The sequence below is a fragment of the Lissotriton helveticus genome, chromosome 4_1 (assembly GCF_964261635.1).
Source record: "Lissotriton helveticus chromosome 4_1, aLisHel1.1, whole genome shotgun sequence".
Taxonomy (NCBI): Eukaryota; Metazoa; Chordata; class Amphibia; order Caudata; family Salamandridae; genus Lissotriton; species Lissotriton helveticus.
In genome coordinates this window covers 1,735,205,202-1,735,227,107 of record NC_136063.1, presented here as the reverse complement: position 1 = coordinate 1,735,227,107, position 21,906 = coordinate 1,735,205,202, and the positions used below count along the sequence as shown (strand labels likewise).

The 21,906-nt window shown below is 44.5% G+C and overlaps 1 protein-coding gene across 4 annotated transcripts in view; it reads right to left on the bottom strand.

Annotated features, from left to right (window-relative positions):
* Nucleotides 1-21,906, bottom strand: part of LOC144829349 (aryl-hydrocarbon-interacting protein-like 1) — a 224,476-nt gene that overhangs the window by 56,316 nt on the left and 146,254 nt on the right. For all 4 annotated transcript variants that reach the window (XM_078688404.1, XM_078688405.1, XM_078688403.1 and 1 more), the window contains exon 4: nt 17,392-17,568. In XM_078688404.1, coding sequence (XP_078544530.1) covers nt 17,392-17,568 — 177 coding nt within the window. The remainder of the gene's footprint in view (nt 1-17,391; nt 17,569-21,906) is intronic.

Genomic DNA, 21,906 nt, shown 5'->3' with positions numbered 1-21,906 from the left:
TGTACAGTCTAAACCAGCATTGAGGTCCCCAAAGTCAGGAACGTCACTCGTATAAGTGGGGTTTCAACATTAAACTCTTCCCTCAAAAGCTGAAGTATGGGGGGCCAAGAACACATTTGAAGGCCAGAATAGGGACATGTAGCACGTTGTATTTTTGCACAAAGTCATCGTTTACAAAAGGTGCAAGGTAAACAATGACTTAGTACAAAAATACAATAGCCTACATGCCATGGCGTTCTAAACTTTATTTACCTCATTACCTGATCTCTTCAGTCAATTCAATCAAACAAATGGTAAAGAAGGTGTGCTCCTGGAGACGGTTTTCAGAATGACCACAAATATGACAACAATCTCTGATGAAATTCATTAAATATAATTTTTTCTCTTACACAATAATTGTGGACATTCTGAAAACCTCATTGGGTGTTACTGTTTGGTTAGCTGACTATGAATTCCTTATTTGCAGTGAGAGAGAGAGAACGAAATACTTTATTTAGAGAATCAAGTCCATTTAAGTGCTAAGTGCCAGTTTAAAAGTGCACTGAATGAGAACATCAGTGTGATACACAAATGTAGCCTTATATACAAAATTAAAAACATGATATCAAAATTATACATCTTTTAGAAGTTTACACTTTAAAAACTATGTTTCAACTCCTCGGGAGTGAGAATGTTATTGATGTTTCATAATGAGCGATAGAGATACGTGTTAAAACAACGTACATTTTGAGCATTTCAGGGCATATTATCAAGAAAACGATCACCCCTTTTTCAGCCCATATCGCCGAAAAAGCGGCGATGTTTTCTTTGCACTATCTACAAGAACACGCTGATATGCTTTAGCGCTTGTTTTCTTGAGATAGCTGCTTTTTATTCCCGTCTTTGCATGTCAGCAATATTTATCGCTAATTACATGCAAAGTAGGCGTCTCCATATCAATACTACCTGAAAACAGTCGCAAACCAAACATCGCACTATTTACAATCCTGCCCAGGACACGAGAATCGATATGAAAAGCTGCGCTAACCGCGGTTATCGCAGGAATCTAACACCTGCTTGAAAGGTGACTAACCACCTTTTGCATGGGAGGTGGATTGTCTGGTTAGGTTCACACTTGCATATTAGCAAGCATTTGATTAGCGCTGGGAAATGATCGCAAGATTTCTCACGCTATTGCTGCTTATCGCTGTAAATCGCTGGTTTTGACATCTCCTCTGAGCAAGGCGTTGCTAATACACCGCTAACACGGCGATGTCAACCAGCAATAGACAGCAATACAGGAAAACGCGCTAAGCGCGATTTACAATTATTATCGCATTCCGTTGCTAATATGCCCCTTCATTTGTTAGCTGACACTGAAGAAATTTAATGGTGGCTCTGTTAACTCATATTTTTATATCTCATGTCTTTTGCTAGTGTGTGGAGCTAACTCTCTGTGGGCCGCCTCGTGGCAGCCTGATTCCCAACTTTCTAAGGCTGACTTTGAATCTTTGAGCCCGTGGTTTTGTTCCTCAGTTGTTTGTCTACTATGTCCACAAATTGTATTTGTAGCGGGTATTGACCGATTTCACAGAGGGGTACTGAAAGCATATATAAACAGTACTAGGATGAAGCATACTTATTGCGTGGGATTAACTGACAAAGGAAACACATGCCTGAATGATAGGTCCGTGAAATAATTCCTATAAGAAATGGTAGGTGGTGTGCAAGAGGCAGCCATACAAGCATGCTAGCTGAGCTAGCCTTTGGAAAGGCACAAAAGTGTATTTGGCTGTTTCTAGAGTGAGCTTGAAATCTGTTGGACACAGGAACCCTGCAAAATAGATGACAGCAAAAAATACAAGAGAAATAGTCTTGCAGTGTTTGCTTTGCAAACCTTTTTTACAGAATCCAGTGATTTTCTAAAATATGGTTGTGACATCTGAGCTTAGCAACTAAGAACACCATGTGGATCATCAGGCTTCCTGCAAATGGAACGTTGTGTATGTTATGTAATATGTCATAGGAGGGCTGATGGGAAGAAAGCTAGGACTGTGATAGTTGCCCTCAGCATGTTGGTGGGATGGATGAGATCTTCTCTGTGGTATAAACGAATATCTTTTAACTATCCTAAAGTATCTAGGTGAAGTTCATTTATTGGATACCACAATGGTGTTTTATAAAAGTCAGAGTGTAATCTGCGAAATTAAAAAACAGCTCCGATTTGTGCTCAAGTGCGACCTGGCTCTTTAATTAGGCGTTACCTTCTCACCTTTTCTCTTTTGCTATACATCATCATGATTCAACCTGTGTTGTAAAAATATTCATTAACATAGCATATCTTTTACAACAAGGTGACCGGTGGTTTTAATTCTTACATTCGGACTCTGAATGTAGAATGTGAGACAGAGGATGCTCCAAGTGAGGAAGTTGATCCTGTCTCCTTGAAGTGGATGGACGCCAGGTTGTTTCCTGAATAAGGGGCAGATGTACGAACATTTTGCAAGTGCAAAATCAGTCGCAAACCGATTTGCGCATGCAGAAACGGTCGAATGCAATGTACAAAATGCACTTCCAAATCACAAAACTGCGATGCAAACGAATACCGACTAGCAAAAAATTGGAACGGCGTGTGCGTTCCAAAAACAGTGACTCACAATTAGCTAGTCGCAAATGACAATATACAGACCATTCGCAAATTGCGAAAAAGCGCAAATTGGTCCATTTGCGCTTGCAATTAAACACTAATCAGAACCAGGTGGTAAACAGGCCCAACCTATAAAAAGAAGCCCAGAATGCGTCTGAAATCTTTTACCAATGGCTGCCCTGTATGTGATAGCGAGGAGGATGCGGATAGTGGCTGAGACAGGAGAGGATTTTCAGGTTGACATTGTTTGAGAAGCTACTGACCTGGACTATTTTTATTTTCCACCTCGTTGGTAATACTGAATGTATATGTTATATCTCCATACAGTGGTAAACCAAATAATGAAAATTATCTTCAAGACAGGTCATGCTAAAATTGTACATATGCACTGTAAATAATGTCACTTGAATATCCCTCTCCCTTCTGATCTACCCACGAGTACTTCTATTCACTCTATCTACTCACTTTGGAGCAACTGTTTCATATGACTTAATGTGTTTCATGAATTTGACTCTATAAAGAATTTAAATCAACCGATACCTTACTGGTATTATTGAGATTGGGTACATATAAGCATTGCATTTTAAATTGTATCCGTTGTGACCACTGTGCTGTGTACCACATACAGGGTGAGTTGCACTGTCATCCTATACCTTGAAGCCACTATTGGAAAGCAGAACCCTGTGCAGCAATGCAATCCCCACACGTGCAGGTGTTGTGCTCCCTCCACCTATTGGCCACTGGTAGCTACCAAGACGTCATTGCAGTGGCCTGAGGTGTGTTGCAGAGTGCACTTTCGCGTTTCTTACACAATTCCCTAGATGCCATTCTACCCCACATCCATCAACACATCTACCTGCCCAGGAATTATGTGGAACTAGAAAATACAAAAATGCAATTTTATAGAACTGCAAGGTTTCCAAAGGTCATAGGGTGCATAGATGGGACCCATGTGCCCAAATCTCCCCCCTCACGCATAGAATACTTATTCCATATAGTAAAAACACACATTCCCTCAACATCCAAGTTGTCTGTGACGCAAACAAGATCATCACAGACATTGTTGCCAAATATCCTTGAAACACATATGACTCATACCTACTAGGTACTGAATTCTCACGTCCACAGTGAAATGTAATTGCACTATGATGTCTGACTGCATGTTGTCTCACCATCATATATCCCCCCCCCCAGGTGACAGTGCGTATGACCTGTGTCCATGGATCCTCACACCATACCTATCACGAGGTTAGTCATCGAGCGCACATTTGGCATCCTTAAATCACGATTCCTGTATCTTCACAAGAGTGGTGGGGCCTTGCAGTATGCACCTGAGACAGTCTGCAAAATTGTGGCAACCTGTGCCGTACTCCACAACATTACCTACAGCGTGCTTTGCCCATGGAGGTGTCTGATTCAGACTCAGGAGATGAAGACCCTAACCCACCAGCCCAACAGCAAAGCGAGGGAAGCTCAGCAGCAGAGGGGAGAAGGCGCAGGGACCACATAGCCAGATATTATTTTTCAAGGTACGTCATTACCATTCACAGTTTACACACAACAAATGACACCACAGAATGTGATTCTGACAATTTGAAGTTCCCTTTATTTGAAGGGCATGTCAATGGACAATGATGGACAACCTGTCCATCTCAATCCACATAACCAAATGAAATTAGAAATGTCATGTGGTTACTGCACCGCCCCAAAAAAACAAAAAACACTCTTCTTCCCAACAAATAATTTCGTGCCTCTACGTCCAGCACGTGGAGATCTGGTATGTGGGATTATTGGTTGCTGACTGCTGCTTCGCCGCTGCATAGGTGCATCTGCAGTAGAGACACTCCTGTGGCTGGACACCTCGCTATCAGCTGTCTCTGTGGCCCAGTAGCGACCATGTTTGTCTGGATTGCCTCAACTGCAGCCTGTGGTAATAATGCCACTTCTGATAAGGGTTCCAACATTTAGTTTATTTGTCATAAGTATAACAGGTGCTCCCAGCTTGGCGGCAGTCTCTCACAATGAACATTCCAATGCGCTCTTGTGAAGGCAGAGCGGACTGTACCAGGAGGGTGGATAGTAGAGGGGGGTTAGAGAGGAAGAGGGAGGTTACAACACACCTTCCCCTCTAAGGAGAACGAGAGGAAAGGAAGACGGCGCCCCAGGCTGGCGGGAAAGGAGGGAACAGAGACGAGAGTGGGAAGAAAGGAATGGGAAGAGAGAGAACAAGGGGACAGGAAAAGAAGTAGAGGAAAGAGAACATGAAAGCTGGGTTTGCATCAAAGAACACATTAAACCTTGAACTGTAAAACCATCACGTTAACCTCAGTGTAGGATTGACACGAGGTAGACCTGAGCATTAGGTTCCTCAAGACCTGCAGGATCCGTAATGGGCCCTGGCCTTTCTCCCTGGAGATGAGCACCCTGGGTGCTACCATAAGTGTAGCAGGTATGCCGGTCCTTAGAAGTCCACTCCTGCCAAATCGTTTCTATCCTCTGCATGGTAAGTCTCAAAGCATGGATAGGGGCAGGAAAGGGTGAAACCTGGCTTATTTATCTTAGGGTCCTCTAAGTGTGAACAAGAAATACAGTTTATTCCCCCCTTGAGTTGAGCAGTTTTAAACTATTCTTTCCATACCCCTCAAGGGGGGTGTATAGGTAATAACGCTGTTTTCTTCCTTGGGCAGGAGCTGGGGCCCGATCACACCCCGCCTGCTCCCTCTGACAAGATAAGACTCTCTCTCAATGTCGTCCTCGGTGACTGGTCTGGTCCCTCTTCTACCCTCCTTACCTTGGCCAAGGGCAGAGTCCAGACCTTTATCAAACTCCATATCAACAGCTCCAGAAAATTAACATCAGTCTCTGCTGACCATAGTCTGTCATTCTGCTCCCCTCCTTGACTCCCCAGGAAGAACTCTGTAGTGTTTCTCGGGCCATGACGCTCCTGCCTGCTACAAGAATTTATCGAGTGGACCCTTCTTCCCTGTCAAGCCTCTTAGTGGGAGACCTTTTGACATTTTCAGCATTTCCCCACTATCACTCACAATCTTTCCACTGTAAGGCCTTTGAAAGTATTCAGCTTTCTCCTCACTCTTATCCTCCGACAAACTTAAGTCCCTTTCTCTTTTCTGCCCACCATAGTCCCTTGTTTCAGTCCTGAACTCAACCGGTGTGGTGCTTTGCCTCGTCTCCCTGCACTTAAAGAGGTTACTCCTACATTTCATTTTTTTCTCGCTCATTTCTTGCGTTGGCTGTGCGTTCTTCTTTTTTCTCGAATTCTCCGTTTTTCACAGCTTCACTTCCTCTGTCTTTTCTCTCGCATTTCTTACGTAATTCTCTTTCATCCACCCAACTTTTGTGCATTTCAAGTTTCTTCCCTATTTTGTCCTTTGCTATTTCTTTTTTTCCTCCTTTACTGTTTGCAGCTCCTAGAAAAACTACCGATCCTTTTGACGGGAACATGCGAGCAACCCTTGTTTCACCCTTGGTTGCATCCGTGCCAATTGCTCTCCCTTTAAAAGCTTCCTCACGCCCCGGGCTGTGGAGATCTGTATCTCCTTCCTGTTCACGTTTGTCATCATATTCCTCCATCATTTTGGTCTTGGGCTCAGACGATGTGGTTCTCCTCAACATCCCTTTGTGACTGAATTGGATACTCTTACATTTTATCCTCTGCCGCTCCTTAGCTGAACTAATTTTGCTTTCTCCCATTCTCTCAGATTCTCCTTTACCTTCCTTTTTTCCCTCACTGTTTTTTCTCACATGTTTATTAACTTCTTTTCTATACTTTATATTACTTGCAGTTACTTCAATAACACCCAAGTCCTTAGATGTCAACGCACGAGTCTTCAATACTTCACTGTTTGTTCCCTGCATGCCTTGGATCTGTGCCAGCTCACTCACGTGTTCTTTTCTTCTTCCATAACTTGATGCTTCCAATTTCTTTTGCTTCTTCCACCCTGACCTGGTGGGTCCTCTTTCCGTTATGTATCTGGTACTCCACGTATTGTTTTCCTTGTGCATTAATTCCATTACTTTGTAACCTATAGCGTTAATGTCCTCCCCTGTGTACCTTTTTAAGGATATGTTGGCCTCTTTGAATTCATCTCCATTCTTTTTTTTAGCAATGTCTCTTTTCCATTCACTCTTGTTTACCGACTCATGGCGTGATCCTGAAACTAAGATCATATCCGTCCCTACTCCACCTATAAGGATGGTGAACTCCGGGTTTATTTTTCTAGTATTATCTTTCTCATGGCTAACCATTCTTTCCTTGCTTACTTCTTCCTTTTGTACCTTTACCAACGAGGCTTGTTTCTTATATTCCTCCCACGCACTCTCGATGTCTTTATTCACATTTCTGACGGACCCTTTCGTGTAAACTTTTTCCATTTCGTGGTACTTTTTCCGTCTTTTAGAGCTTAAGCTGTAAAGTAATACTTCAGCCTTTTCCTCCAGTAAAAGGAATACTTCCTCTTCCTCTACGACTGTTATATACTCTTTCCACTCACTCCATTCTGTAGTGTTAATTTCATCCACCTCCATAGACAGCACTGGTGGCGGAAAATTATACCTTAGACACCACTCCATGTTGGATGCACCTCTAGCTCTAGGAATTCACGTGAAGAGGTGATATCCACCACCCCAGAAAGGTGGCGGTGCAAGTGCGCTTTGTAGAGTTCTCAGTCTCCCTGAGCAGATTAAAAGTAATGCGCAGGACGTGGACACTTGTGTTCTTAACGGGGCAGAAGCATTCCTACTCCACCTACTGTTATCACTTCTTGGCTCCCTAAAATCGCTAAATATGCCTTGCTCGTGCCATTGGTAGGTTTAAGGCCCTTGTAAATCCACGGACACAGATACCCAACGTTTACGTGTCCCTTCCAAGGCAGGCTGCCTAAACTCTGTAGAGACTCCGCTGCAAGGGTTCGTTGAACTCCCTGACTCTTTGCAATCTTCTCACACCGCTCCCCTGCGCCACATCCGTTCCGTTTCACACGTGGCCACCAGGGTTAACTCCCTTCCTTGATCACCTCAGATGATTTATCCAGCTGGACGTGCTGCCACAGTTAATCTTCAATAACTGGAACGAAAGCTCGCTACTCTCTCTGTTCCTCTGATATTTCCTCACCCAGCTCAATTCACTGCTGATCATCCGATTTTTCCTCACACAGCTCCGTTCACTGCTGCCGTACCTTTCATAGAATTACAACACTGTTCCGTTTCACTCGTGGCCACAGGGGTTATCTCCCTCCCTTACTCAACTCGGTTAATTAATACAGCTAAACGTGTTGCCACCTCTAATCTTCACTAACTGGAACGAAAGCTTGCTAAACTCTCTCTGTTCCTCTGATATTTCCTTACACAGCTCATTTCACTGCTGCCGTTCAATTTCATAAGATTACAGCCCGCTGTGTTACACTCCACGCTCCTCACGATGTTACTTAAGCTCGACGATCCCGGATGGAAACGAGCGTGCGTTGACAAATATAGCCCTCAAGGTGTCAGTGCGGCGCGGCGCCCGCTCAGCTTGAAAGCTGTGGTAACTGACACTCGCGCCTGTCAAACTTTAACAGTTAGCCTCACCTCAATTCTCCTCCACATCAATTTCATAGGTACACACCCTTGAATTATGCCAAAAAGTCACTGTGCTTCCGACAGGGTAATATTTCCGGGTAATATTTCATCCAATGTTTACCACACTAGTCCTTCCTTCGTTATGCAGAAAATTACTTGAATAATTAAATAACCTCTCAGTTCAAGGAGACTCGAAAACCACTCGCAGCTTTTCACCTTAAGACTGTTGTCTCATATGTTCCTCTAGAGAGAGACACCCACCTCAAGATGTCGTACCTCAACTTCCTCCGGGGTGTGTTATCCAGCCGACTGCTTCCCTGGTTGAGACGGCTTATCAGCTCAGCCTTGGCATCCAATCAGTAACCCTTATGGTAGAAGACTGCCTCACGTTTATCTCCGGGTCAGTATTGGTAGAAAACCCAGCTACTGTTGGAGTCCAACTGACATTGAAAGAAGACCGTGCCCGAACCATACAGCACTAGCCGTCCGGCAATATTCTTCCACAGCAACAACAGCAGGTATAACGCCTCACACGCTTTCCCCAGCGTCTTCTTTCTCAGTGGTAGCAGATCCGTTTCCCGCTACCGGACAACTTCTTCACTGTCGCGTCCCAACCAACTGTCCCGGCGATGCCTCCTGCTGCTCCTGGAACGCTACTTCCACCACCGCGGGATGCCGCCAAGGGACCAGGTCGCCGTCGCCAGTCAGACCTTACACGAGGAGAACGTTCCTCTTTTTTTCACACGGCACCGGCTCACCTTCACTGAGGCCTCACACCCGATTCGGGAATCTCACGTTCCCCCCAAGGGAACACCTCAATGATTACCGCCTGGATACCGCTACGTCTGCTGAACAGTTATCTTCAATCATCAACTGGTGAGTCTCCCTTATCAATTCAAAGCTCCGCACAAGCATCACATATCCAGGGGGGAAAGCACCTTACTGACCCTGGCTCAGCATCCCGTCCTCGTCGCCATAAATGTGGTAATAATGCCACTTCTGATAAGGGTTCCAACATTTAGTTTATTTGTCATAAGTATAACAGGTGCTCCCAGCTTGGCGGCAGTCTCTCACAATGAACATTCCAATGCGCTCTTGTGAAGGCAGAGCGGACTGTACCAGGAGGGTGGATAGTAGAGGGGGGTTAGAGAGGAAGAGGGAGGTTACAACACAGCCCCCTTGCAACTTCACCACTGTAGTGGCCCATTTCGATCTGTAGAGCCAGGGTGCACTTGGTGTGTTGCATTGATGCCGTTGCCAGCCTTCCAATTGCCCTGGTCATTGAGTGCATTCCGTGTGCCCTGCTGACCTCCATTCTCCTGTGCTGCACTCTCTCTTCTTTCAACTCTGTGCACAGCTGCCCATTAGCCCCTGTAAGGGCATCAAATTTCCACTCAATGCGGACCTGGTTGTCAGCCATTTGTTGGGTGATGTTAAGGCATCCCTGGCTCAGCTTTGAATTGATAAGCCTTATCTGTTTTTGTTGCAGGCGCCGAACCTTCAACATGGCTTGTTCCAGGCCACCAAATCCCGACTGAGTGGTTGCTCTGGTGTGGGTGGGAGTGTGCTTCCGAGCTCGAGGATGCCTTCCTGACTGCTGTGTCGGACGCTGAACCTTGAACCTTGTGCCCAGAGTGCGAGGAGATGGTGCTTGCTGCTATGTTGCTGGTGTGTCATGCGCTGGAGCTTGTGATGAACTCGGTGCAGCACTTCTCAGGACATGTGAACATCTTGGCGCATCCTGTGCTTCCTCCATTTCTACCTGCTCCTGTTGTGCATCAATCTCCCCGTGGCTCTCCTCCCAGAGGTGTATCTATGTTACAAAGGGGAAATAAAGAAAATATTTTGAGTCACAATCTCCGTGGTGGTTCTATGTTCACAAATCATGTCAGTCCCTAACTGCACAGTTTATGTCACATACTACATTTCCCATAATGCACCAACTGTGACTTTTGGATCATGTAGATGGAGCATGTTGATGCAGTTGGGTCTGGGTGTGGGGCATGCATGTGGAGAGATGCCTTTTGTTCGACATACTAATTTGGCACACATTTCACACTTACCAGGGGGTGGTGGAAATTGAGATGTGTCGAGGGTCCCAAATATCACTACTGCCGCTCTCTTAAGGGTGCTTTCCATCATTGCCTCTGCTGCTGAACTTCTGGAGCATTGGATGGGCCTCCTCCTGTTCCTTGTGCTTCACGCAGCCGTGCTGCCACCCTCTCCTTGGCCCTGGAGAGCAGGTCGTACCGCCTTTTCGTTAAGTCATACAGGGACCGGTCAGCCACACCAAAGGGCATTTATGCGCAGCTGGATATCTCACCAGAATCATCTTTTCTCTGATTCTGGAACTGTATGTGATGACCTTCCAAACAGCTGCTAGTGGTTGTTGCAGCATTCGTCAGTTAATATGTCCAGTTCCTTCTCTGAGAATTTGAGTTTGCGCAACCTCTCCTTCCCTGCCTTCTCACTGAACTTGTTGGACATCTTGCTTTTCTTTGCTTGGCTGGCTTGCAGTGTTGGACTCTGGTGCTGCACCTTGCCATGTGCTGTTAATTTCATTCAGGATTCTCGAGGGACACCACTTCCTGATTAGGGCTCCTTCTGCTCTCCCAAAAAGTGTTCTTTCTTTTTTTATTCGTGCTCGCTATTTGCCTATGCAAAATGCCATTTTCAGCCATGTACACTGTTTGTGCAAGCTAAACTGTCTGTTCCACCCTGCGAGCTATCTTCGTGCGCTTACAGAGTCGCAATTTGCCTCCTCGGTAATTTGCGATGCAAGTCGCCTCCTCACTAATTTGCAATGCGAGTCACAAATTAGGGAACAGTTGGGTACGTACATTGATTTTTGCGACTCACAAATTATGACTCACTATTTTTTGCAAATTGCTAAACGCAAAATCATGCGGTCGTACATCTGGCCCTAAATCTTCTATTTCCTACAGTCAGCGCCCTGTATTCCATACCGACCAACCACAACATTTTGGTGACGATCTTCAAGTAGGGCTTTGGACACAATCTGGCGGTTCGTGGATGTTCTTGGCGGGAGAGAAACTTACGTGTTATGCGCAGGAACCCGACAAAACAAAGTTGGTGTCTAGGAGTTGGTGACACGAAGACAGCACCTTGTCATTTGTGCTGATTGCAAGAAGGGAAAAATTAAGGTACTATTTATAATTTAAAATTGAAATTACCTGTAAGTAGACTTGCCGTTGGAGTCTCACGACCCACCCCAGGCCTGAGACGGAGATGTCATACGTGTTGTTGACGTCAATGTAACTAGTTTGAAGCGTGATGCACACTGTAAGTCCACACGCAGATGTATCACCATCCTATGGTTGTCAACCATGTAACTACGCTGCTACGTTTACGTGCCGCCATTTTCAATATCTTAGGAACAGCATCTACAACCTTGTCTTTTACTGAGAGGGAGTTTCTACGTTCGGCGACTGCACAGTCATGTGGAAATGTATCCAAGCAGATCGTTCAGGTACTGCAATGATGATCTGCACACCTCAAGCACCCATGTCAGTACCCAAGGCTGTAAATGTGAATCTCGCTGCGTTGAGGTGCAGATCGTTCAGGTACTGTAACGATGATCTGCACACCTCAAGCACTCATGTCAGTACCCAAGGCTGTAAATGTGAATCTCGCTGCGTTGAGGTGCAGATGGTTCAGGTACTGTAACAGTGATCTGCACACTTTCATCCCATGTTAGTATGTCTTGTGGTACATTTCTTTCTTCAGTGATTTGCACACCATACCTGTGGAGACTTGTGGTCAGTAAATGTGCAAACATACATTCTTAGTGATTTGCACACCTTTTATTGCCTTGCGTTTTGGGGTACAGTACATTGGACTAGAGGATATCTATTAGCTTACATGCTTATTTTGGGTAGCCACACATTTATGGCTATGCAATCTAACATCATAATGCCACCCATGTTCTTGCCTCACCCTGGCACACCTTCAATTGTTTGGAAGGATTGAGTGGAAATGTTAGAGAATTATATTACTGACTTAGATGGTCAAAACGTTTCACCGACAAGAAAGAAAGCTTTGTTGCTCAGTGCTTTGGGTAGCGAAGGTCAACTTATCTTCAAGTACTTACCCGTGGCTGTTGTTCCAAATGGTCAACCTTTGGATAATGTTTTTAAGGAAGTTCTCAAAAGGTTGGAAAGGAGGTTTGCAAGGGAAGTCAATTTAGTCATGGCAAGATACAAGCCTCAAGCTGAACATGAATTTGCAGATGAATTTGTGGCTAGACTGCGAGAATTGTTGGTCAAATGTCGTTTTGGCATAGTAACAGAAGAGTTCATTTGTGACCAATTGATTGTGCAATGTCGTGAGAAGAATAGTCAAGAAAGATTATGGGGGGCTAAGGACCCTTCTTAAAAGAAGCTGTCAACATAGCAAAAGTTATTGAGGAGTCACAGAAATGCATTGGAGAGTTAGGTAGAGCGAACAAAATTAGTAGTGATGTGGCTAGTTTGTAGACATATAGGGAAGAGGAGAAAAAGGTAAATGTGGTGTAAAAAAAACGTGAAGGGGATGTTCAGAACAACTTAAATGAGTAAAGGAAAAGAGTGTATGCACTGTGGAAGTCCTTATCACATGGTGGACTCAAAATGATGTTTCGCGGTCGATCAAGTTTGCAGAAAATGTGGTCGTAAAGTTCATTATGCACACATGTGCAAACAAGGAGTTTGGGGTGATAAGAACAAGTCTAAAGTTAACGTGGTGCGAGAGCAAGCACAAGAATGCAGGTAGGGAATATTAGTGGTAGAAGAGACCTTAAATGGGATAACGATGGCAGGGGAGATTAAGACTAATAGGATGGTGAGACCCACTGGCATATTTGAAGTGTGTGGCTGCCAAGTAGAACTCATAATTGATTTAGGATCCATGTACACGATAATCCCGGAACATTTGTTTAGAAAAATTTGGAGAGATGTTACATTAACAATTAAAGACATTGATCATGTTGGATACCGCAGGGGAGCCTATTGATATTGTGGGATTCCTGGTTGGTTCCATACGTTTTGGGCAGAAATGCATTGAAGGGAAAGTATATATCTCTAGTGAGGGCCCTCCCATACTTGGTTGGATGCATCAGTATGACCTTAACATTGTAATTAATCACGTCATGATGGTAGACGATGTTCACTTAAAAGACATTTTGCAAGAAGCACAGTTTTTGAAGACAGATTGGGATGCTTAAAAGGGTACGTACACAAGATTGTACTTAAGCTTGATGCTAAGCCAGTACAACACAAGCTCAGAAGAGCGCCTATCTCAGTGAGGAATGGTCTTAAAGATTTGTTGCAGGGAGATGTGATAGAGCCAGTGGAAGCTTCACCTAGGAGTCCACAGGTGGTCATTACTCAAAAATCTGATGACCGCCTGTGATTTTGCATTGATTTAAGATCACTTAATCGTGATATTGTGCCTTACACATACCCACTTCCTAATATTAATGAATTATTGCAATCTGTGGATGATGGTAAGTACTTCTCCAAAATAGATCTGAGGAGTGCTTCTCATCAGATCAAGCTGCACCAAGATTCAAAAGCTTTAACTTTGTTCATCACCTCTGAAGGAACATACCAATTTGCGCTCAGGCCCTTCGGACTAGCATCGGCGGCAAGCATACTTCAGAGGATGATGGCAAATTTATTCGAGGGGATGGAAAGAGTTGTCTATTTTCAAGATGACATTTTCATTTCAGGAAAGACGGTTGAACAACATAATGACATTCTGAGACAGGTTTTGAGGAGGTTGGAGGATGCAGGCATTACTGTGAGCCGTGATAAGTGTGTGTTTTTGACTGAACAAGTTGAGTACTTAGGCTATACTATATCCAAGGGTGGGCTAAGGGCCAAGCGTGGTCTGTTGGAAACCATAAGATCAACACCCAGTCCTAGGGACAAGGACCAGTTGAGATAGTTTTTAGGTCGTGGAATATTATTCCAAATTTGTATCAGGCTTCGCTGACAAAACTGAGAATGTGAGGAAACACTTAGGCAAGGGAAATACATTTGTCTGGGAGGAGGAGCAACAGAAGTATTTTAAAGACATGAAAAAAGAAAGTTGCGAAGCAGGAACTCTAGCTTTGTTTGATATCAAGTGCAAGTCTTTTCTTACCATGGATGCTAGTGCCACGGGTATTGGCGTAGTACTATCTCAATGACCAAATGGGGCTGAAGTGACAGTTGTGTTTGCTTCGCATACCCTCACGAAGCAGAAAGGAACTATTCCGTTATTAAACAGGAGACCTTAGCTGCGGCGTGGGGTGCAGAATACTTTAGAGTTTTTTTGTGGGGCATGAAGTTCCTCCTCAGAACAGACCATAAACCCGTAATTAAGATTTTATCAGCGAGGTTTGCCCTGTGTGCTGCTAGATTGCAAGAGTACCTTTATGACATTGAATTTATACACGGATGGAAGAACGTGCAGGCAGACTGTCTGTCGCGGATGTCATTGGAGGCGGAGTCTGTTGACAGACAGGCTGTGGAAAACTCAGATACTGAAGAGGTAGTATCATGTGCTCATGAAGTGGAACATAATAGCTTGAGTGCGTTTATGAGGACAGAATGGGAGCGGGAAATTAGTTTGGATGAAGTGCTGAAATAAGTCATTGTAATGATCAAGAAAGGTGGAGCAAGAGAAAGCATGTGTTCTTTATCAGCCAGTATAAAATAGAAGGGGGGTTCCCCGACGGAGTTATTGATGTAGGCAGGAAGAAAGGGGATTAACGTAATATCACATAGAAAGAACAAACAACCCTGCACACAATTACTTACAAAAGGTCCCCTAGGGGATCCACAAGTTTATAGATGGGGTGACATCAAAAACGTATCAGAGCCACAGACATCACTGGTATTTTAGTCCATTATTTATTTATTTAATATATATATTTTAGGTTTTCAGACATTTCATAAATTTAATAGATTCCATATATAGACGATAGACATATATTGAATAAAACAGGCAAGGAAAAGAGGGGGGATATTTAGCCTGATATTTCTAGGAAAAGGGTAAATTCTATACAAGTGTTCCACACGCTCCCATACATACAGGGTCCATATACACACATACACAAAAACTAGGGGGTTCAGTTAAATACACATTAACTCACACTTCACATTCAAATTGGTACAACAAAGCCTATGGTTGCATGGGCAAGGGTTCAATTAATGGGGGCAGGACTGATGGAAAGAACGTTGTCCGCAGGGGCTCAGATGCTGCCGTCCATATGAATGCCAGACCTTTCTGGAAGGTGTTGGATGATTTGTTGGTCAATGGTGTGGATGTTATCATGAGAGGTAATTGGTTTGTGCCACCTGTTGGGGTAATATTTTACATTTTTAAATTAGCACATGAGGGACATTTAGGACAGGATATGAAAAGCTGGAGGATTAAAGAGGAATTTTGGTGGCCTGGTTTAGACAAGCAGGTCAAGACGTGGGTGGAGAATTGTAGTAGTTTTAAGGACAGTGAGAAACGTTTGAGAGTGGGCAGTCGGAACACAGGTGGCCATATTAAGGATCGAGGATTTTCCTTGCACACCATATGTTTGGACTTTATAGGCCCATGTCAGAATTGCCTGGTGAAATGAGGTTTGCTGCAGTGGTTGAGGATGTGCACTTTAGATGTTTGATTGTACGATTTAGGAAAGATGTGACAACTAAGTCCACTATTGTGATTTGGAGAGTGTCTTCGAAGAAGAATGGAACCCCAATATTATACTCACAGATAATGGCACCCAATTAACTTCCAATGAAATGTGCCTTTTTTTAGAACAGTGTGGGATCAAACATTCTCGCACTTCGCTCTACAATCACATGGGAAATGGAATCATGGAGCGGGCCAACAGATTGGGCAAAGGTACCATTCCACTGGCATTGTCCAATCGTCTACCTGTCAAGAAACAAGTTTTGGACATGCCATGGGCTAACTGCACCACTATACATAGTGGCAAGTGTAGATGTCCTTTTCTACAAATGAGGGGATGAGCCCCAGGAACCAGATTAATTAATGCATGGTTAAAAGAGTGGGTTGTGTCAGGTGGAGAATATGTTCTTGAACCAGGTCACAGCACATTTAAGGAAGGAGATTGGATTAAAGTAAAGATCTGGGAGAGTGAGAGGTGGCTTGGAAAAATTCAGAAGTCCTTTCCGTGTGGAGTGAGTTGGGAAATTTAACGTTATTATTGAAGGTAGTGAAAGGTGGAACTTGTGAAATGCAGCTCTGTACCAGAAAGGTGGTTGTTATTTGAAGAAGGATGATGAGGAAGGATGCTCGGCTGCCATGTTCATGCGGGATGAAGAAGCCAGAAGTGATCAAGGGATTGTGGAATGAGACTTGTTGAGTGGCAGTAATGTTGGAGTCAGGGAAACTGGAAGAAGTCAGAGTTTGCAGGCCTCTAGCTTATTTGCAAGATTATGTGAAAAATTGATCTGAGCTAAGGTTATGTTTCATGCCCTAATGGCTTTATATGCTGATTTTTTTGTAGTTATCTAGGGGGGAACACACTGTGTTTTAGTTTTCTTTCTTCTCCCAGCTGGTTTTCTTGTTTTGATTATGCTCTATTTTTGAGTTTTGTTTTCTCCTGTTTAAGGGAAGGAGATGTGTTATGAGAGTAATCCTTATATTAGGACACCGAATGTAGAATGTAAGGCGGAGGATGCTCCAAGTGAGGCAGTTGATCTTGTCTCCTTGAAGTGGAAGGACGCAAGGTGGTTTCCTGAACAAATCTTCTATTTCCTACAATCAGCGTCCTCTGTACCCTACCTACAAACCACAACACAATACCATCTCACCCTCCAGTCCTTTTTTTCTCATTTGCGTCACCACAACCTGTGTTTTAAAAATATGCATTCACATAGCATATCTTTTACAACAAGGTGACCTGTGGGTTTAGCCCACTTCCTAGCACTGACTATCACTAAAATATAAGGGCTGCAGGAGGTAGGGTTTTCATCTTGTTAATATGAGGCCTATTTTGTTGCGGTTCACTGCTCAGGTGCAAGGGTGGAATGATTATTCATCAGATATCTTCTCCATTTGCTAGTATTGATTATGTAATTTTTTCACTGAAAAGATTGCATTAAACAACCAGTTTGTCCATAGTGTGGTAAGAGGTTGTACAGTGTACTTCTGGAGTTAAAGCACTGTCAACAACTTACCTTTGCCTGGATGTTGCGAAGGCAGATCACAGCTTCTTGGTATTTTTCTGCTGCCTCCTTGTATTTCCTGAGCTTGACTAGATGATTTCCCTCGTTGTGTAGAGCAGGTACTGCATTTAGTTTCTCTTCTTTGTTCATTGCCCATACGTCTTGTTTGTATGTGGTGGGACCTTCGACCTATTGGACAGAAGAATAGGAAACATACTGTTGGCGGGCTGTTTTACAGAAATATTTTTGAACATTAAAAATCTACTGCTCATAGGTTTCACTCTGATTTTGGAGTAGAATACCAACTGTATGGAAGTGAAGCTTGACACACATCTCATGAAGCTTATACTAGATAAGAAATGCATTACTTACCTGTAACTGCAGTTATCCAGTATTGGTGTCTTTCATAGATTCACATGCCTGAATCATTCCCCGTCGTCGAGATGGGAGTCCCCGGTACATAGAAAAGTAATGTCCTATAGACATACATAGAAAAAAAAGTAGGCCTAAGGGCCTTGCCTTAGCAGCCTACCTATGTCCTTTTGTAAAAAGGACCAAACTCTAGAAGGTAGCCAATCAGCTACCACCTCCCTCTAGAACCTTCCTGCCGGGAGCCTCAGTCTCTCAGATTTTCGTACGCACCTAGCTAGGTAGGCGTAATATATGATAGAGAGAGATGAGACCTTCCTGGGGAGGCGGGAGGGTTGCATGTGAATCTATGAAAGACACCAATACTGGATAACTGCAGTTACAGGTAAGTAACGCATTTCTTATCCAGTATTATGGGTGTCTTTCATAGATTCACATGCCTGAATCAGAGTAGCAAGCAATACATTATGCACATTTGTGATGGGACAGTATAAGCAGTCTGAGATAATACATATCATGCGACTAGCAACCATCAACAAGTAAACAGAATAAAGAAGTAAATGTGCATACTAGCAAAGGATGGTGGGAAGGAGGAAGGCTCATCTCACTGGAATAGATGGCGAAGTACAGCCTGGCCCACAGCTGCATCCTGCATCAGTTCCGTATCCAGGCAGTAGTGCCTGGTAAATGTGTGCGGCGACTTCCAGGTCGCTGCCCTGCAAATGTCCAGAATTGGCACCCCAGCAAATAGTGCGCCGATGTGGACATAGCTCTTGTGGAATGAGCTTGGACTTTGGAGTGTAATGGTCGTCCGGCTTTGTCATGGCAAAAGGCAACTGCAGAGGATATCCATCGTGAAATGCTTTGTTTGGAAAGTGGCATGCCTTTTCTTGGTCTGCTGAAAGCAATGAAAAGCTGATTCGTTTTCCTGAAATGCTTTGTTTTGTCCAGGTAAAATTTAAGACATCTCTTTAGGTCCAAAGAGTGAAGGGATCTTTAAGCTGCAGTACTAGGATTAGGGAAGAATGATTGGAGTACTAGTGGTCCATTTAAATGGAAGTCCGAGGGGACCTTAGGAATGAAGCGAGGATTAGTCCTTAAAATCACTCTATCTTCCTTGAACTGCATGAAGGGATTGTGTATTGAAAGAGCTTTTAGCTCGCTGACCCATCTCGCTGAGGTCAGAGCTAAAAGTAGGGCTGTTTTCCATGAAATGTATTTGATATCAGCCCTATGGACGGGCTCAAACGGGTGTTTCATCAATTGGTTGAGTACCACATTAAGGTGCCATGTTGGTGGAACTCTGCGTGGCCGAGGAAAGGATCTGTAGAGCCCTTTAAGGAATTGCTTTATTAATCTGTGGGACCAGAGAGAGGGTCCTTTGGAAGTTCTTGTAAAATGGGAGATTGCTGCCAGATGAACTCTGATAGAGGCATGGGCAAGTCCTGATTGTGCCAGGTGTAGTAAATATGGTAGGAGCTGCTCCGGAGTAATCCGAAAGGGATGGAGATCTTTGTCCATACACCAAACGCAAAAGCGTTTCCATTTCAAGGAATAAGTTTTGTTTGTGCTGTCTGCTCTTGCCTTCGCTAGGACATCCTTACACTCCTGCGGAATGTTTAGTTGGTAGAACTCTTGGTACTCAGGAACCATGCCGATAATCTGAGAGATTTCAGATTCGGTGGAGTACTTGGCCTTTGGACATCGTGAGTAGGGATGGATGCTGGCCCAGATGGATTGATGGTTGGACTGAGAGGCGACGGAGGTCCATGAACCAATGCTGCCTCGGCCAGTAAGGGGCAATGAGAATCAGTGTGCAGTGCTCCGTTTTCATTTTCCGAATGACTCTTGTTATCAGGGGAAATGGCGGAAATGCGTACGCAAACACGTTGCGCCAGGCGATGGAAAATGCATTTCCTAGTGACCGCGATTGGGGATGCCAGCTTGCGAAGTTGTGGCATTTGGCGTTCTCCCTGGTGGCAAAGAGATCGATCTGCGGTCTCCCCCATTTCGAGAAAATGTCATTCAGCACTTTTTGGTTGAGTTCCCATTCGTGGGACAGAGACCTCTGTCTGCTCAGAGCGTCCGCTATGACGTTGTCCTTGCCTGGGACATAGTCTGCTGTTAGGTTGATATTGTGGAGTACTAGCCAGTTCCAAATTTTTTGCGATTCGCGAGATAGTGTCAGCGAACGTGTCCCTCCGTGCTTGTTCAAGTAGTGCATTGTTGTTGTGTTGTCCGTTCTTACAAGCACTGCTGAGTCTTTGATGCGCGGGAGGAAGGCTTGGAGAGATAGGAAAACTGCCCTCAGTTCTAGGAGGTTGATGTGGAGTTTCCTCTCTTGGTCTGTCCACTTGTCACTGATTTGCAATTCTTGAAGGACTGCTCCCCATCCTTCTAGAGAAGCATCTGTAGTTATGACATGTGGAATGGCAGGCAGCAGGAACGTTAGTCCTTGCGATAGGTTCGTGTGTGTCCTCCACCAGAGTAAGGCCTTGGTGATTTGTTGAGTAATCACTATGTGATCCTCGAAAGAGCCTGTACACTGAGTCCACTGCTTGGTCAAGGCCTCTTGGAGGGGGCGCATTCTGAGCCGACAGTGAGGAATGAGTAGTATACACGAGGACATCATCCCTAGGAGGGACTTGAAAGTACGGACTCGGATGGTGTTCCTCGAAGCCACTGCGGTAGCCAGAGTAATCAGTTTGTGTTTCCTTTCCTGAGATGGGAATGCTTTTGAAGATGCCGTATTTAAAGTTGCCCCTAGAAATGTTATAACTCTGGAGGGCTGTAAGGTTGACTTCTCGTGATTGAGTGTCAGGCCCAGCTTTTTGAAAATATTGAGACAGGCGTTGGAAGACATTTGTGCGTCTGCCATAGATGGTGCTTTCACCAGCCAGTCGTCCAGGTAGGGGAAGACCTGGTGTCCTTGCTGATGTAGGAAAGCTGACACTGGAGAGAGGCACTTTGTGAAAATGCGAGGTGCCGATTTGAGGCCGAATGGGAGGACACAGAATTGGTAGAGCTGACCTGCTACTGCGAATCTTAGGAAGTTTTGTGGCGCCTGTGTATTGGGATGTGGTAATATGCGTCTTGCAGGTCTAAAGACGTCATAAAGTCTCCTTCCTCTAGAGATCTCAAGATTTCCTGAATGGTCACCATCCGAAACGATTGGCTCTTCAAGAATGTATTGAGTGCCCTGAGTTCTAGTATGGGCCTCCATTTCTTCCTTTTCTGTTGAATTAGAAAGAAGCGGGAAAAAAATCCCTTCCCTTTTTGAGCTGATGGGACTCGCTCTATTGCTCCTTTCTTAAACATTGATGAAATCTCTTGAAGGAGTAATCGTAGGTGTTTGTGTTGAATCTTGCGAGGAGGAGTTATCGGGGGGATTGAACTGAATTCCAATGAGTGTCCGTATTGGATTAATTGGAGCACCCACCGACCCGTTGTTATTGATCGCCAATTGTGGAGGAAGTGTGTCAGTTTGCCTCCAATTTTGAAAGAACGAGATGGTAGAGGGACTGGCTGTTGGAAACGGTCATTGGCGTCCGCCGGCTGGTTTCCTCTGATTTTTTCCTCTGAAGTTTGATCTCCCGTAGGAGGTCTGGCGACCTTGCTGCTGTTGCCGTTGCTGGTATTGTGATCGGCCTTGATTATAGGAGTATGAGGATTTTCCTTGGTATGATCCTCTGTAAGAGGGCTGACCTCTACCCCTGTTCCCTCGAAAGGACTGGTTTTTGAACTGTAACGTGCCAAGAGCTCGTGCTGTGTCTGTATCTTTTTTGATTGCCTGTAGGGCCTTGTCTATTTTCTCACCAAATAGGTGTTGTCCGTCATAGGGCATGTGTAGGACCTTAGTTTGGACTTCTTGGCGGAAGGATGTTGCTTTTAGCCACCCTTGTCTTCGCGAGACTGCTGCACCTGCCAGCTGTCTGAAGCCTGTCATAGCGACATCTACAGCACAATCGATGATTTCTGATGCTGACATTTGTCCCTCCTTTAGGAGCGATTGAACCTCGTCTTTTAATTCTTCAGGTATTTCTGCCAGGTATGGGACAATGTCTTCCCACAATTGCCTGTTGTATCTCCCTAGTAGCGCAATGGCGTTAGCTACTTTGATAGTCATTGCTGACGTTGTTGAAAAACGCTTGCCGATGC